Source organism: Lepidochelys kempii, chromosome 19 (assembly GCF_965140285.1).
Source record: "Lepidochelys kempii isolate rLepKem1 chromosome 19, rLepKem1.hap1, whole genome shotgun sequence".
In the NCBI taxonomy this organism is placed as follows: domain Eukaryota; kingdom Metazoa; phylum Chordata; order Testudines; family Cheloniidae; genus Lepidochelys; species Lepidochelys kempii.
The window spans coordinates 6,456,521-6,475,308 of NC_136398.1; the positions used below are offsets into that span (position 1 = coordinate 6,456,521).

The window sequence follows — 18,788 nt, forward strand, 5'->3', positions numbered from 1 at the left end:
TCTAGTCTTGTTCAGGAGACAAGAAGAGATTTGCAACAAATCTTCTTACAGCACTTGGAAAGGCTGCACAGAGATTTCATGGTTTTTGGTTTTTTTTAAACCAGGTGATTTAGGGGGAAAGAAACAGCTGATGTCTGCAGCAGTTCTTCCTCTTTTTCAGGATGGAACCGTGCCTCCAAATTCTCACTGAGTCACAAGCAAGCTCACGCTGTTCGCTGCTGAACTGTGGTCATCAGACCATCTAAGAAGGAGTGTCTGTAGACAGATTGGTCTGAATCCGTTTAGGAACCAGGGTAAAGAACAAAATTTAACATCTATGCAATGAGTAAATTAATTGGGAACCAGAGGTAAGAGCCATTTACAGTAAGAACTTTATTGCACTATGTCCAAGTGCTGAACCAGCTATTGTGCCTGTTGGACCCCAGTCACAATCAAGCTCCCCATCATGTCTACGAGTCTGTGCACCCATGTGACTTTATCATGTTTTCTCAATTCAGTTAAGGTTGCAAGGTCATAGTACAAGCTAATATAATATATTATAAATCAAAGTAAAACTAGGAGGAATGCAGTTATACACAGAGCATGTAAATAGGGTTTTTTATTGTTCTTTAAAGGGTCTGGGGCTTTGGTTTTCAATCTGGCTACAACACTTTCCCCCCTCCAGTCTGACATCTCTCATTTGTCAAACTGAAATCAGCTATCAATACTTTATTCAGTTCAAAATCAAAGATTTTAATTTCGCAGAAACAAAAATCCAACTGAGAATAATTAAAATGTTGGTTTGTCGTTCGGGGGTGGGGGGCAATATTAGAGCCTTACGTACCCCTGCGCAGAATCAAACATTACCAATTATTTTCCTAACAAGTAGGAATTAGCATCACGCACTCTTGTGTGCCCCCTTTATCTACAACACACACACAAAAATTGAGCACGTTACACATTTTAAGGCAGGAAGGAGTTTGTTACTACATTAATACAGCTCAAGTCACGGTACAGTATCTGAGCTTTGGGGGGGTGCAGTGTTTTATAGCCGTGAACCTACAGCGGGATCTTTTGGCATGTCCTTAAGTGGGAAGGTTTGAGTAGTACCGTCATTTTTTGTTTTAACTTAAACACACTTCTAGAAATAGAATTTTAAAATCCATTATGTGTTTTCTGAAAGTGTTTATGCAGTTTTGTTAGGTTACAAATTAAAAAAAACTTTGGACTAGGACAATATTGTACAGAGGCAGTTCACATAACCAGCATCTGAGGTATTAGTAAAGAGGGGGTACCAGTCTGCACTTGCTGGCACTGCTGCTGGGACAGACAAATGAAAGCCTTTGGTGCTGCACAGCAAGAGACCACGAGACAAGACGATCCTAAACCTGTGTTCAAAGTCCTCAGCGGCTGACCACTATTACAAACACAATGTTGAGTTGAAAGCACACAAGATTGCTAATGTGGCAGAACACTAAGCTGGCATTACAATTCATTTGGTAAAACCAGTTTTACTGAAACGACCTCTCAGAGGCAGTGCAAATTACTAGTCTTGATTAGTGCACTGAACCCAGCAATGACTCTGCAAAGAAAATACTGCACTGGTCCTCAAACAATACATTCCAGCCCCTGCCCCCCAAAATCAGCATTTTCCCCACCCCGTAAGTTACGGCCTGCTGACAGTGTATGCACATTAGGCATTGTTGGTGTGTAACCAGTGATTCTCTCTCAGAAAGAGCCTGGTAAAGAAAAAAAGAACAAGGCAATCAGTAATTAAACTGAACTGTACATGAGGACCAGTCTGGGAAAATACCCATAACCAGGCATTTATTCAGAGACCAAACTGCATATATATTATCTGAGCCTCACAGGCAGTACCAATGAGACACTTCAAGTCCTGGTTTATTATGTTCAAAGAGGCAGAGATAATCTGGACAATGACCATAACAGCCTTTCTGTTTCTTAGGACAGAGGAGTTAAAAACTCCCTGCCTGGAATCTTTTAGTTAACCAGGACACTTCTGGATTATGGATGTCTGAATCTTCCTCCACCAAGAAATAATTTTTCTACCCAAATAGCAGAAAGTTAACTTCCCAGACAAGTTTTTTGGAGAAGTACAATTTAGTCAAGCACGCGCACACATGCCCACACACGCACACAGAGCATTATTTGAAAAAATACTACCTCCACCAATTAGAAAAAGAGAGTCTTCAGTTAAAGAAAACTACCAAAAACATCCTGTCATTTGCAAAGTCTAAATGCCACACAGACACAGAACACAACCACCACTATATTTCTTGAAAAGTGCCCAGTGGGACTTAAGGCTGTCAGACTGCTCACCTACAGCAACAAAGGCTCCTCCTTATTTCTGTCTGCCAGCTCTCAGCAAGGAAAGGGGAAAAAACCGCAATTTAAAAAAAAATAATAATAAGGGGGGAGGGGGAGGAAAAAAAAAAAAAAAAGGACGTCCCAAAGGAAATTCCACATGCCAGGACCTAACTATGAAGCACTGTCCCCAAACCAAGAAAATGGCTTCTGCACAACCCAATGCTCTGCTGGTTTTCCTTAGACATAAACTTCACTTTATTTTATTTTTTTAAAAAAAGTTAAAAATACAGAAGGTTCAGAAACTGATTTTCTCCTGGCAGATATTCAAACTGCAGCTTGAGGAGAAAACAATCCTTCACTGAAATGTTTCTTTTTTTAATTTTATTATTTTTTTTAAATCATCACCACCATTAGGACAGAGGCTGAGGAGCATTGACTCCACCACTAATTTGATGACGTAGTTTGATTCCAGATTCACATTTCCAGGTGACAAGAGTCCAGAAAACAGCCATGATAACTTCAGCCTTTGTTTAAGGTTTCTTTTACTGAACACAGCAGTGACCATTGGTATCTTTGAAGCGTAATCGCATCTTAGGTCGGTATTTCTCAAGGTAAAGCAGCTGTTTGGAATTGAAAGCTCCCCTCCTTTTCCTAAAATAAACAGAATGAAGGCGTCATATCAATTGCAAAAGTACGGCTTCAGTTATTGTGTATATTTCAAAGAAGATAGCTGCTCGCTGCAAGGTTTTTCCAGCCCCACAGAACTGTCACCTGGCTCACTTCATTATCCACTGTCTCCTCTAGGAAAGGAGATCTTAACTGGGACATGAAACTCGGGATCTGTAGAGCTGAATTAGTTAAATCTATAGATTATAAAACGCTTCCCCCTCCCTCATCTTACTGAGCAGACTACAGCATGCCTTTGGGTTGGGAGATTTAGCTTCCCTGGAGTCCACTGCCTCTCCTACAAGCAGGAGTGGTGCTGAATGACATAAGGGATACTCCATCCGCCCCTTGAAGATTAATGTGATGTCTGCATGTGTAGTATTAGATAAGTGAAGACATGACAACTAAATACAAATATTTGAAGGGAGTTAACAAAGAGGGTAATTTAGCTTAATAAGAAAGAGGTAAAGCTAGAAGTAGTGAGAGGAAATCAAGAAAGAAAATTTAGGAGGACCAAGAAAGTCCTCTTGACAGTGAGATGGATTAGGGAGGCAGTTGAAGACCCTACAACAGCTCCAACAGCAACACAAAGCAGGGTTTTGGCACATGGTTGTATAGTATCTTCCTACCTGGTGGGCTTCATTTCAAGATCTGATGCTATAACAAAAAACACCAGAACTTTGTGCTCGCTCTCATTCAAGCACCACTTTTGCCTTTTTTCCATGTTGGATGGCTGCCAACATTTCCTAAGCAGACTGTGCCCCTTCCACACATGAGACCATCAGGGTTCCTGCTGTAGATTGATCATGCTGCTTGGCCCAAGAGCTATAGAATGTCATGCTGCTATGGTACTTGGCCAGGCTACATTTGGTTTTGGTTCTTTAGTAATTTGTCAGTGTCCACCTCAAGCAGGAATTTTACTAAGTTCTTTTGTTAGCATTTTACTTTCACTCCAAATGCATTGGGTCACAAACCAGTGCCTTAATTCACAAGCAAATGTAAAAGGTTGGCTCTTCCCTGCCCCCCAACCTCCACACCCAGGAGGGTGTAAGCCTTGGCATTAAAGTTATGCCCAGAACTGGCAGGACACAGCTACTGGGAAACTATCAGCAGTTTAAGAAGTCTTGCTACAAGTGCACATTGCTCTTAAAAACACAAAGATAAAATTGCATAGACAGACATAGGAGAGGGGAAACGTGCTGGAGAGCTGGTTACTTTTACTTACTGCCTTATGAACTGAACTGCATCCTCATACTTCATTCCACATTCAATGAGAGCCAGTGCAACTAGGACAGGGGCCCTACAAAGAGAAATCAGTATTTATGTTAACAGTCTAGAGAACCAATGTATTGAACCCCTCAAAATAGATCATATTAGTCTATAAACAAACAGCTTCAGTATCCTGTCTTTAAATATTTTACCTACAGCAAGCCATTTGCCTGCAGCATCTAATGTAAAATTCTCTTCAGCACACAGCTTTGCTTCCAGCACCAAAATCAATAGCTCCTTCAGTGTCTGCCATGAAATAGTAATAATGGATTTTTATTCTTTACTTTTTTACTATAAAATAATTTTGTACTCTGCTGGCCATGAAGAAATCTGAGGTTCATCTTTGGTGCATTTAACTTCTTGTTACAACACAGCTTTAATCCCATACAGACCAAAGAGATGCACTGCTTTTGAAATGACAACATTGACACTTATTCCTTTTGCTAGGTTATTTGTGGGACTTAAGGGGCAATGGAATAAGATTTTCCCCTGCAGGTCACTGTTCTGAAACCAACCCAGCTGAGTGGGAAGGATGTGTGGATGGCTGATTCAGGAGTGCTATGTGAAGGGAGATGATGCTCTGAGTCCACGTCCTAGTGCTCAGTTGTTCATATTAGCAATAGCACACAATTACACTTGCACCTTAGTGGCAGAGGAGAGGTCAAGGACTGAACAGAGGTTGTAAACTGAACTACTTGCCCTTACAGTTAATCAGGAACAAAACTGAACAACTCTGGCAGGGCAGCTTGCTCCATCACTGCTGTGCAGCACCTGGATAAACGCAACTTCAGTTTTCGCTGCTGTCAGTCTGAAACCCCACAAACACTAAATGCACTTTAAAAACGTAAGTAGTAGAACAGACAACATTTGAGGTTCAATTCCCAAGCAGCATAAATGCAGTGCTTCCCAGGGCCTAAGCAAAACTTACAAGAAGTTCTTCCTTTTCTTTCTACAAAAAAAGGAACCCAAGAGAAAAACCAGAAAGGTCATTCCTAATGAATAAACCTACCAACTCATGTCTGTAATAACAGTAGATGTCAAACTGTCAGCACACTTTGACTTAATGCTGGGCAAGAAGCAGGAGGGCTTTAAATCTTTTAATTGAGCTACAATCTGTGGTCATCTTCCACCCTTCTCCCCCTCCCAAAAAAATCCTCACACGGAAACAAGACAAAGAACAGAGTAGCAAATCATGTTAATTGCCATGTTTTTGCATTACTCAGGTTTTTCCCTGCTTCAGCATTTCACCTCTCCCCTAAGGGAAGAAATGGATTTAACAACCAAGTTAAGACCAGCCAACCCAACTTACATGACTCTTCTTGATTTTTCTTTATCCCACCTTTCTGTCTTTTCATTATACCTATTTAAGAATTTATAAGTCTCCCACCCCAATCACAGAAGCATCTCAAGTATTTATCTCTTTGTTCCCAGCATGTAGGACAAGTAGCGATTTGTTTACAGAACTTATTTGTTTACATTTGTGAGACTGGATGTTCTATTTAGCTTTCCCAATTACCTGAAGAAATGAATTTTCTTTTTAGTCGCAAACATAGTGACTCCTTCCTGGAGAAGAGGGAAATTGCATTTCGGACCCACAAAGAAATCAGCACATATACGAGAGAGATCTCTCTTTACCCACCACTAAAATCCGGCCACGTTGGGGAAAACAGATCAACTTTTAAATAGCATATAGCACTAATGTATAACAGTTTAGAGGGGGTAGTGAATAGCATATTAGGTTGAAAACCAAGGAGGAAATTTAGGAGACAGTATAGGATTACTAAAATTGGATTATGACCAGGAAGTACCAGGGGGACCTCAGGCACAATGGACCTTGGTTTTGGGTCTTTATCAAAAAATGGAAACTCCTACAGAACAGTTCCCCTAGCATTATGCTGGGATGGTAGCCAGTACTAATACAGGAGTGACACCCACTGAATGAGTTATATTCTGCTGCATCTCAGAGTTCCCTCATGCAAGTACTGAACTAGCCTGACCCCCGATTACCTTATGAAATCTGATTAAATGATTCAAAAGACTAATTTTAAATGACAGTCCAATCTGTCCAAAACCACCTTCCACAAGTTTATTTTAGATATTAAACTGGAGCTTACACATTTTGGAAGAGGTCATTAATAATCTTGTCAGCTGTCCTAATAATTAGAAGCTATAGAAATCCACAAATCAGGCACAATCTTGGTGCACTCCCTTCCCAGGCTGGGAGGGAAGGTGATGCTGTCTGTGTGGGGAGTAGAGTAATGGGAGATAGGAAAATAGAGAGGGAAGTGGCACACATGACAATTTGCTTAGCTTCCAGTAACAAAACAACACTGCAATCTCAAACAATACCTGTCCTAGCCTTAGGATGAATACGAAATCTGTAGCTCCTGTAGAAATAGATGTATGAATTGTATATTGGGGGTAGGCGATATAGCCAAGAATTAAGGGATTGCAAAGAGCCATAGAACCAATATCCTGATTTACCAATTTGAGGAAAGGCAGTTTAGGGCTGATGGGGCAAATTATCATTCACTGGGTCCCCTAACCACCAAACAGGCTGTTAAACCTGCTGTGTATCAATGTATTATTATTCCAGCATTCACACTGCTGCAGGAAATGCCCTCAGTACTTCCAAGTGAACCTTTCTTTTCAGGTGTTTATAAGTGACAAAAATTGCTCTGGTCTGCTTTTAAATGTCTCAACCTCAAAACTATAAGAGTTTAAAAACTAGTTTGGGACTTCCAAGCATTAATATATTAAAAAAAAAAGCTATCTTTTCAGTGAAATGTTGCATGCCAATATTTTGTAACATTATTCAATGGCTTTGACTAGTTGGAAGGCAATAAAAAAGAATCCAACCATATAAAGTGCTTATAGAATCTCAAACTCCCACTGAAGTCAATGGAATAGAAGGCATTCAGAACCTTGTAGCTTAGGCCCAGAGCAAACAATGTATTTGGCTTATACTGCATATATACATTAGGTTTGTCAAAAAGCACAAGAGATTTTTAGCAGAAAGATGCAATGCATTTTCCACTGAGTAGATTCTCTAATTCTTCTGACACATTATGATCTGTCAGATCAGCTACTGTGAACAAACAATCCAAAATGAAACAAGAGCTTTGAGATACAGTTGCCGTGTCACCTACCATTTTAAAATTGTAGTAAGCTTCCTTGATTATGATGGTATGAAGTTGCTTATGTTACTTAAACATAGTTTGCTTGGTTTTTTGTAACTGAATGAATGTAGCTATCTTTCAGAATGAAATCTTCAACTAGTTTATGTATATGCTAAAGTGAATCCCTTACAAAACCAAAAGAGCAAAACACTTACCTTCCCAATCCTGCAACACAATGCACAGCAACACAGCATCCAGGCTCTTCACGAAATTTGGTTTTCAACAGGTTTAGCCAGTCATCAACTATTTGATTTGGGGGTGGCGCTCCATCATCAAATGGCCAGTCCTTCAGGGGAAGAAAAGATTAGCTATAATTTTTGTGCAGGGATTATACACATTGACAGAGAATGCAATCCACAATGAACAGCAGGGCTAGCGGGAGAGGAGCAGGGGGTGGCATAGGCTTTTATTCAGTCAACATCCAAATTCTACACGGTTGTTATTAAACATGTAATTTCCTAGTATTCCAGACACAGATTCAATTATATCATAATAGAATACTCAACAAAATTTAAATATCCTTAAACATTTTAAATTAAAAGCTAATTCACTAAAAATCAGCTAATTTGGTCTAGTGGAAATTGCTGACTGACGACTCAGTTGTAGAATGGACTTTGTGGAAAAACTAAACAACTGTCTTTGAAATATCACTGAAATTTTGTAATTAAATCTAAATAAACTGTAATTCAATTTAATACTTAAAGGAGGAAGAAGAGAACTGTGTAGACTTTTGCCTAAAAGTACACCACTTCAAAATATTATTTGTACCGTATACTCTGCATAGAAGAGTCTGAAAAGATTGCCGCACAACTATTCCACTGGATCAGCTTGTCCAACTGCAATACATGGCATCTGATTAGGAAGAGGCATTCATACCTACCCTAGGTATTATCCACAATTACAAACACATGCCTCTTACTCATATGCAAAATACAGTGCTTAAAAATAAATGGAAAAGTGAATAACTGAGCAGCATCTATGATTTTTTTTTCCTCCTTATGAAAGTTTGTCAAGAATGTAAAGAACTGTCTGAATCATACTGCATAATATGAGCATGGCTATAAGTCAGAATTTTATGTGAGATTATTTCCAAATCTTTTTCACTAGATAATTCACTTTTGGCATCTATGCTTTCTGTTTATAGAGTTGTGTGTGTGTGTGTGTGTGTCTTGAAATTACATTTCAAGACAAAGGTGGGCCCAGGTTTTATTCTCTTCTCAGAAACTAGAGTGAAAGGAGCCTTCTTCTAGCCCTTGGCTAGGAGAACTATGGCTATCATGCAGTACCTTGAGGATCCTGACTTCATACTCTCCTCCTTCAGGAGCCTAGAAAAGACATGCAGAAACTCTGGAGAAGCACAATGCTACTGGGCTCTTAATTTTGAAATGTAATTGTAACTAGCACCGTGACACTTCCTGGGTAGCCCATTAGACAGGATGGCACACCATCAGAGTAGGAGCTGTCATCTGCTTATCAGTTCCAGGAATAGCCATCCAACACCACTATAATTAAAAAAGGAGTACTTGTGGCACCTTAGAGACGAACCAATTTATTTGAGCATAAGCTTTCGTGAGCTACAGCTCCAATGAAGTGAGCTGTAGCTCACGAAAGCTTATGCTCAAATAAATTGGTTCGTCTCTAAGGTGCCACAAGTCCTCCTTTTCTTTTTGCAAATACAGACTAACACGGCTGTTACTCTGAAACCTGTCACTATAATTAAGATTGTCAGTATTTCATGCATCCAATGAAGTGGGTTTTAGCCCACGAAAGCTTATGCTCAAATAAATTTGTTTGTCTCTAAGGTGCCACAAGTACTCCTGTTCTTTTTGCAGATACAGACTATCGCGGCTGCTACTCTGAAACCTGTCAGTATTTCTATTGTCCACATTTTTCAAGGCTTAACATCTTTAGTTGAGAAGACCTCAACACAAGAACAACCTTTAAATATTAGTAGTTGAGAAATTGCAAGGGTACAAATCTGCCATTGTTAGAGCTACTGAAACTGAAAGCCTCATTTCTCCAAAATAATTCTGCAGGTGATTAATCCAGAATATGGATGCAGGGCCTGACCATATGACGTATTTAGTGCACTCAGCTCCTTTTCAAATTAACTTTTGTAGGAGTTTATACTCCACATTCAATATTTAATCCAAAAACACACAAATTGGTATCCATAATCATTTAGGACCAATGTTGTTCTCACAGTAGTTAGTCAATGACAAATTTCACAGAGTTCCATAGAAAAGAATGACCCATTACTTGATTCTCCCTGGTGAACTGGAATGTTTCAAAGAACGGAATTCAGCCTTAACTCTTCATGTCCTTGCTTTGGATTTCTCTCATGTTACTTACACATAACCATTTAAAACCACATTAACTTATAGTTTAAAGAACTGACATAAGAACTTAAGAATGGCCATACTGGGACAGACCAATGGTCCATTCATCCCAGTAACCTGTCTTCTGACTGTGGCCAATGTCAGGTGCCCCAGAGGGAATGAACAGAACAGGGAATCATCCAGTGATCCATCCCGTCGCCCATTCCCAGCTTCTGGCAAACTGAGGCTAGGTACACTTCAGAGCATGGTTTTGCATCCCTGCCCATCCTGGCTAATAGCCATTGATGGACCAATCCTCCATGAACTTATCTAGTTCTTAATTTAACCCTGTTCTAGTCTTGGCCTTCACAATACCCTCTGGCAAAGAGTTCCACAAGTTGACTGTGCATTGTGTGAAGAAATACTTCCTTTTGTTTATTTTAAACCTGTTAGCTATTAATTTCATTTGGTGACACCTAGTTCTTATGTTATGAGGAGTAAATAACACTTCTTTATTTGCTTTCTCTACACCAGTCATGATTTTATAGACCTCTATCATATCCCCCTTAGTCTCTTTTCCAAGCCGAAAAGTCCCAGTATTCTTAATCTCTCCTCATATGAAAGCCGTTCCAGACCCCTTATCATTTTTGTTGCCCTTTTCTGTACCTTTTCCAATTCCAATATATCTTTTTCGAGATGGGGCAATCTGATCGGCACGCAGTATTCGAGATGCGGGTGTACCATGGATTTACATAGAGGTAATATGATAATTTCTAACTTATCTATCCCTTTCCTAAGGATTCCCAACATGTTAGCTTTTTTGACCTCCACTGCACATTGACTGGATGATTTCAGAGAACTATCCACCATGACTCCAAGATCTCTTTCTTGAGCGGTAACAGCTAATTTAGACCTCATCACTTTACATGTATAGTTGGGATTATGTTTTCTAATGTGCATTACTTTGCATTTATCAACATTGAATTTCATCTGCCATTTTCTTGCCCAGGCACCCAGGTTTGTGAGATTCCTTTGTAACTCTTCGCAGTCTGCTTTGGACTCAACTACCTTGAGTAGTTTTGTAAATTTTGCCACCTCACTGTTTACCTCTTTTTCCAGATCATTTATGAATATGTTGAACAGTACTGGTCCCAGTACAACCCTTGGGGGACACCACTATTTACCGCTCTCCATTCTGAAAACTGACCATTCATTCCTACCCTTCGTTTCCTATCTTTTAACTAGCTCCTGATGCACGAGAAGACCTGTCCTCTTACCCCATGACAACTTACTTTGCTTAGGTGCCTTTGGTGAGGGACCTTGTCAAAGGCTTTCTGAAAATCTAAGTACACTATATCCACTGGATCATCCTTGTCCACATACTTGTTGACCCCTTCAAAGAATTCTAGTAGATTGGTCAGGTGTGATTTCCCTTTACAAAAACCATGCTGACTTCTTCCCCAACAATCACGTTCATCTATGTGTCTGATACTTCTGTTCTTTACTATAGTTTCAACAATTTGCCTGGTATTGAAGTTAGGCTTACCGGTCTGCAATTGCCAGGATTGCCTCTGGAGCCCTTTTTAAAAATTGGCATCACATTAGCTTTCCTCTGGTCATCTGGTACATTAATCCCAAAGATACTATTATCCATTCCAGCCTCCTATTTCCCTAGTTTCATCTCTTTATTGCATACACTTGTTTACCAACACTAATAGTTCAAACAGGCTACATCTAATTCTCCAATTCCCTGCTTTCTCACTATGCCATCTGTCAAAGCAGGCTCACTAGCTGCCACATTCCACCGTCTTTGTTTGTCTTACTAGTATATTACCTTATATCATGGAAAGAACTCAAGCTTTACTAAAATATTCTGTTTCACGAGTTTCATAAGGCTTTTGACCTCAACAGTTTTAAATAACACATGCTGTAGTTTTAATCTTTGTTATTTTTGTAAACAAACGTTAGCTTTAAATAGTGGTATGTGTCATTTTCTCAGCCAGCTGGTAATATAGCACCATTTCTGAATGGTGACAGCAGCCTGTTTTGACAGAGCTGGTTTCAAGAGGGACAAGTGGTTGTGGGTCGTGCTGCTGAATATTCAGAGCCACTCTTAAATGCCAAAATACCACTGTGATGTATTAAGTAATGAAGACACTATCATGGCTGGAATCATCTGGCTCAAGTATGACATTAGCAGCAAATCTTCTCTGTCACCTCCTGTTTTCTGTTATCCTTGTCTGATGTCTACAGGACTTGTTCCCTCTGCTGTTTTGCTCTCCTGCAACAAGAGCATACTAGGAGCAGTTACATACTGAATGCAGAGAGAAGGCTGGTTATCAAGGACAAATGTGGCAAACATACAGGATCCTGTGTATATAATTTAGAATTTGTAAGGCACTCAAATATCATGGTGCTGAGGACAATATGAGCTCCTAAATAGATATTCGGTCATCATTGCAGAAGTAAACTGGCCCTTCTGCACCATAATTGACATTGGCCCATTTTCCAGTCAGCATGGTGCATGCACCTCACCTGTAAACAAGTTATTTTGACCAAAACACCATCACACTCCTATGGAATTTTATGACAGCTACACATATGCATTTCAAACAGAAATGTGGAGGTAGAAGGAAAGAAACTGCACCTCTGGTAGAAGGAAGATTGCTCATGAGCCTGTGCTGGGTTTTTTTGTTTTTTTTTAAATATGCTGTAACTTTCCTGTGCTGTTCCTGGCCAGTTTGCTTTCCCAGCAGAGCAAACTGACTGCTATAATTCATTTGCTTTGATGATGCTCTGGAAACACTATGGTTAACAGCTGTGGTGGAGTGGGGAGGATCATCCAGCAGAGAAACTTCAATGCCGCAGTGAGGCGAGAGGCTCCCCACAACCTAGTGCTGAAATCAGAGCATGGCAGTACCCATTTTTAAATAACTCTTGAGGCTTTTCTTTTGAAGTCATATATAAGTTTAAGAGTAGGATCACGCAGAACAGAATGTATCCCACAAATACAAGTCCCGCAGAGTTGTGTGGATTTTCCTCCAAATTGCCCATGGTCTCTAGCCACAAAAATGAGAGGCAATAGAAGACTGACTACCTACAACTAACTGTTAGGCAGGGTGCAGCTTCTGAGATCCCAGCGGAGAGACTGAGGAGTCACTTCAGCCTTTTTATTATATTGAAAAGTCACATCTGACATACAATAGCTGTTAACTTTTGAGGTAATGCATTTTCATATCTGCCTTCATCCCTAATGCCTTCACACCGCTAACAAAAAAATCAACCTAGAGACACCAAGCAATACCATATTTCACTGTGCAAATCTAACCGTAAACAGCACAGTTACAGAATTATACCTCCTGAAGAAGAAGGGAAGAAGCCAATAGGTACACTGCACTTACAGCTGAGCCCACTGACTTCTATAGCGAGTTGGACCTCTCACATTACTGGCGTTTTATGCTAGAACTGGTCTACAACATATACAATACAGCCATGTGTCAAATATAACCGCTATGTAAAATTATGGCTGTTTTCAGCCTGTGTGTTAAAAATTTCAAAAGTAATAAGTGAATGCCAGTTAAGCAACAACGATATTTTTAAAGTCAAGTTAGTACCTGTGAAATGTCTGAGATTATCACTAGAAATGGAAGTTCAGTTTAAGCAGAACTAATACCCCATCAATGCATTTTACCCATGTTTTAAAGATACCACCTTTAGTAGAGAAGTGACTCTTCATTCCGTAGCTGCCAACAGCAAAGCCAGTTATGAAATTGTCACTGGTTCTAGGTCCAGGATTGAGACTACCAAATCAAATCACATAGGCTGAATAGATGATACACCATTAACTTTGTCCGTACTAACCTAATCCACATTCAAATCAGTGACCAAGAGATGAACAGCAAAATATCTCCTGAGGCACCCAGACCTCCATGAATAAGAGTTTCTATTCTAACTAGAACTCCTGGTTGTAGTAATAATCAAAAATATCTCAGATGTATTTCACAAAGTTACAAGCACTTTACTGAACAAGCATATCAAAGTGAGCTCTCAAATGTTATAGCAGTCGCACAGTCCTGGGTCATTATCAGGCAGAAGCATGAATGCCAAACAGTGCTGGAACATCTGATTCATATTTAATGATTTTTCAGTTCAGAAAGAATTTTAAAAGAGACTCACTAGAACTTGGATTCCTTCTTTTTCAACAGGAGCTTTATCATACGTGGCATCACAAACTCGCACCAAGGTTGTCACTCCATACTTCTTAAGCTCCTTTAAGAACAAGAAGGAAAGCAAACACATGAATCATACTCCCAGAATGGGGACTTAGAGCATTTTCTCAACTTTAACAAAGCCAAATAAACATGCTATGCTGAATCAATGACAGTGTACATTGCTCTACAGTTCCATGGAGGAGACTAGATAACTGAGGAGCAAGGATAGCGCCAAGAGTCTCATCCAGTTCTAAGCTGAAAGGATGTGGTCTTGACCGACATTATGATGAGGGTTAAAAGGCCAGGGGGAGAAGAGGAATAGGAAATACCTCTATGTCAGTCTCACTTAGGGCGGGAGGCCAGAGTAGGAAAACTGCCTTATAGGTATGCATATGTAACAGCAAAATTAAAATAGCTACTTATACCCTGCATGCAGATTCTCTCTCTCTTTAAATAGAAGCATGGATCTGTCTGCCTCAGGCAATGCTGAGACATTTTGAAACAGAGAGGAACAGAACGCACAGAACCGTATTCTAGCTTCCTTGTAATGCACTATAAGTAGCACATGGTGCTAGATAAATAATCAGATCAAACTAAAGCTGCCCCAGTTCATTTTGAAAGATCAGACAGCATTTCCTCCTGGGCCTGTACTGGGAATGGCTCTTCAAAATTTATTTTTACACTTTAATACCCCACATGCACTGTCCATCCCAGGCTCTAGGCCCCTGGATAAGGTATTAGAAATATAATCCATAACAATAAAATGAAAACATCACATCAATGGGAAAAACAAAACAAAACAGGGTTTCAGTCCAAACTAACCGTTAGTATTTAAGCGGATTGCTGACAAAAAGAACATCTTCCTGAAAGGTGGAATCATGTTGATATGAAAACTCAGTGTCAGATCACAAGATCTTACCAGAATGGAAGAGATCTATTAGATCAAATCTTCCCCCTGCAAGGGCATGATCTAGTCTTCCTAAAGGACTTACGAGAAGATGCGCCACAGTTTGCAGCAAGACGGGATCTAGTGGTATGCTGTACCAGTACTTTTCGGGTGATGCCATCTATTTCTGCAAAATTTAAGCTTCCGTTTTAACAAGCGTTTAAGCCTTTATAGTTTCAATTACAGTAATTTGGGTATGACCCAATGTACAGAGGAGGTGACGCCATTCATCTCAGTTGAGGCTAAAGACGTAGTTTAAAAACGTCATCACTACTAATTCCATTACCAGAAATAGTTAACTATTCTGAGATTAGAAGCGGAGTTTGAGGACCTCTTTTTTTTTTTTTTAATTAAAGTCTGACTTCTATAATAATGTTATTAAAAGTTAATGTTTAAAGTCAAATTTACACAAATTACGAAGGAAGGTACTGTACATCTGGGGTCAGGCTTGGGATATGAGGGATTACAAGTATCGGTTACAAGGTTCATGAGATGCATACAGAGTACATAGACCCAGATTGGGGTGTGGGAGTTTTTTAACATGTCAGTGGATAAATGGGCTCGGGTATGCCACCCATGGAGCATATTTAGAGTCCAAGTCAGTACTGGTGTAGTGCTTAAGTACATGGGTGGGGTGCGTCCCTTGGTTTGTCAGGGAAGGAAGTGGGTTTATTACACTTGATCTTAGTCAAAAGGCCAAAGACAGATTAATCAACCACTAGAGATCCTTATTCAAAAGCCAGAAGATAAGCTATGGCTCTCTGGGGTTAGTACGTTTTATTACATCGACAACAAAGGGTAGTCTCACTCAATAGTAAAGACAACATGATAAATCACCCGGCAAGTTATTGGGATGGCAGAGTATTACGGCTTGTCTACTGCTGCTGCGCCGTTATAGTATTTCTGCGTAGACACTATCTATGCCAACGGAAGGAGTTTTCCCATAAGCATAGGTAATCGACCTTCCCGAGAGGCAGTGGTTCGGTCAACAGAAGAAGTCTTCTGTCAACCTCGTGCTGTCTACTTGAGAAGTTAGGTTGGTTTAACTGTGTTGGTCAGGCCATAGATTTTTCACACCGTCTGATCCTTGTAGCTGGGTCAACCTAACTTTTGATTGTAGGCTGGACCTAAGAGGAGTCACCTTTATGGGCTCCAAAAGGAGTCCCATCCAGCCTCTCTCAGTCAAAAGATGTAGGACTTTCAGGAAAGGAAATCACCAAAGGCTTCCTTCTTACAGAGTCAGGAGAACTTTAAACAGTTTAATGAAACAAAGTATCTGATCATTAAAGCTTTTTTTTTTTAAATTATATAAAGTATAAAGGGTATTTCTGATGGCATCACCCATGGTGGATCTGGGAGATGTGGATCTAGTGCTGCTTTAGAAATTTCAAAACACAAGGAATGGGGGAAAAAACATACTACTGTATCTGGCTACCTTACCTCTGTGAACTTGTTGAGGGTTGCATTGGTTGGGTTGTGAGTGATCAGAAAACGCATACTCTCATAAGTAATCTCCACCGGGGCTGGACGGTTCATAATGGCAAACAAAAAAAATATATGTGGGGGCAAAAAAAAAATATCAATAACCCTTGAAATGTTTCACAGCAGAAAACATTAAAAAGACCACTAAAATGCCTGGGCTTGATCAGAACTATCTTTATTGACCTGTTTGTTCTTTAAGATTTTTTACTTCAAGAAAACCAGGTTTGCTTTAGAATCCACTTGAATTCAATTTAGGCCTCAATAACTGCAGGTGGTATCCTTCAGACTCCAAAAATTCTGACTACATGCAAGACTAGGCAGCCTGTACTACATTTAGGCACTGGTGAGACAAAAAAAAAATAAGGGCAGATCTTCTCTCCACTTTGTTTTCTTGATGCTTAGTTTTGCTTGAGTCAGTAAAAGGAATATGCTTCCAATATGCAGAAGATATCCCATATATTTGAAGGTGACTGCTGTGTCTGGAGTCTTCAAGGCAAAGTAATTATGGTACGTAGGACACGCTCACTTGTCAGCCAGGGTGCTGTGCTGGGCCTGGCAGAAATCTGCCCTGATGCTCAGAATCGCCATAAATGTGTGACGTATATTCCAACAGAAAACCTAAGAAGAAGAAAAATGTCACATTTAAAAGGGATTGTTCCTTCTGATTGTACAGTGTTATTGAATACAGTGCACCCAGAAGCCTCAACATAATTAAAGTATGAAGCGTTAAACAAACAAGCCTGCTTTTGAAAGTACTTTGATGTACACTGAACCACATCTTTTATTGTAGTACCAAGAAGCATTCCTGTATTATGTTCTATCTTTTGCATGTGGATGACAAATATTCTACAAAATCTCAGTTAATCAAAAAGCCAAGTAATACTGAATACCAGAACTAAAGGTGAAATACCGTCATCATACACTCAGATAGCTCATAATTAAACATTTACATAGAAAGCAGCAGATATTCTCCACAGCCAAACAATCTGTATGGAACTAGACTAAGTTCATGGAAGACAGGTCCATCAATGGCTACTAGCCAAGAGGGTCCAGGATGCAACCCCATGCTCTGGGTGTCTCTAAACCTCTGACTGCATGAAGCTGGGACTAGATGACAGAAGATGGATCACTAAATAATTGCCTTGTTCTGTTCATTCCCACTGAAGCATCTGGCACTGGCCTCTGTTGGAAGACTAGGCTAGATGGACCATTGGTCTGACCTAGGATGGTCATTCTTATGTTCTTAATCTGTAAATTAGCCTACCTTTCATAAGCTATTTATGGAAGTTCAGTTTCCACACAAAATGGCCAGATAACAGAGTTTCACTAATCAGATCATCACTTCCCTCAAGTAAATATGAATAGCACAAGAAGGAAGCAGAACAACTGCACTGCTAACATTTTGTAAAGCAGTATTCAGAACACACAACATAATGGAAAACAGCAAAATTCTAATTCCACTTTGGATAAATGCTGATTTTACCGAAGTTAGGATGTTCATCAGCTGAGGCTATGTCTGCACTTAAACTGCTACAGCAGCACAGCTGCAGCACTGCAACCGCGCCATTGTAGTGCTTCCAGGGTGGATAAAAATCAATGATTTTTTTTTTAAAAAAAAAGGTTTTTATTTAAATCAGATTTTTTTGATAAAATGCTTTTGAGGAAAAAACCTAAAGAAAGATACACTATAGCTCAAAGATATCTCGTCATGGAATAGGGATTATAAATTCTAATTCTATAGTATGAGACAATACATTCATGTCATGTTTAAGAAAAGTTTTGTAAATGAGTTCCAATAGTTCATGGATTAGGGACCCAATCTTATGGAGCTCCAGGGGCTTCTGTAGAAATTATTTAGGTGAATCTTTCTATCTACCCAATGGGATTCAGTGCACAATCTAGAAGATGCCATCAGAGATGCTTAATTTTGCGGTTCTCAAACTGTGGATTTGTCTCTCCAGAGGTAACATGCTTGTTAACAGCAAAAATGTTTTAAATAAATAATTAAATAGAGGTGAGAAATAACAGACCTCAACCCTACTGTCCCCCTGCAAATTTGTGTACACAGAGTCAATCCCTTACCTCTCTAAAAGTGAAAAGTTTCAAAAAGTTCAATGAATAGAAGATTGTTGGGGGTGGAATAGTTCTGGACAAGGAGAAGAAGTCTGGAGATAAATGTGAAAAGCGAGGGACATATGCTTGTCATGTTAAAATATTAGATGTTTGCTGTTGAAGAAAAAAATCCAGAATACTTAACGTTGTTGTTTTAGTTAAATAAAACAATTTAAATGTCTGTCTGGTGATGTTCTCCTCCTAATACAGCATGGCAAGAAAATCCTCCAAATACTAATGATTAACCTGTTGAATTGGAGATAGTTCACCTCCCAGTGACTTCATAAATATCTGCTTT

The 18,788-nt window shown here is 39.6% G+C and overlaps 1 protein-coding gene across 2 annotated transcripts in view; it reads right to left on the reverse strand.

Annotated features, from left to right (window-relative positions):
* Nucleotides 1-353: 353 nt before the first annotated feature.
* Nucleotides 354-18,788, reverse strand: part of PTP4A2 (protein tyrosine phosphatase 4A2) — a 30,271-nt gene continuing 11,836 nt past the window's right edge. Inside the window, exons 2-7 of one of the 2 annotated variants that reach the window (XM_078849402.1) lie at nucleotides 16,562-16,996; nucleotides 16,337-16,419; nucleotides 13,916-14,008; nucleotides 7,577-7,707; nucleotides 4,199-4,273; nucleotides 354-2,958 (exon numbers count right to left, since the gene is read on the reverse strand). In XM_078849402.1, coding sequence (XP_078705528.1) covers nucleotides 2,850-2,958; nucleotides 4,199-4,273; nucleotides 7,577-7,707; nucleotides 13,916-14,008; nucleotides 16,337-16,393 — 465 coding nt within the window. In that variant the 5' untranslated portion in view covers nucleotides 16,394-16,419; nucleotides 16,562-16,996 and the 3' untranslated portion in view covers nucleotides 354-2,849. Of the gene's footprint in view, nucleotides 2,959-4,198; nucleotides 4,274-7,576; nucleotides 7,708-13,915; nucleotides 14,009-16,336; nucleotides 16,997-18,788 lie in introns of both variants that reach the window. The other variant, XM_073317565.2, reaches the window with a different exon arrangement.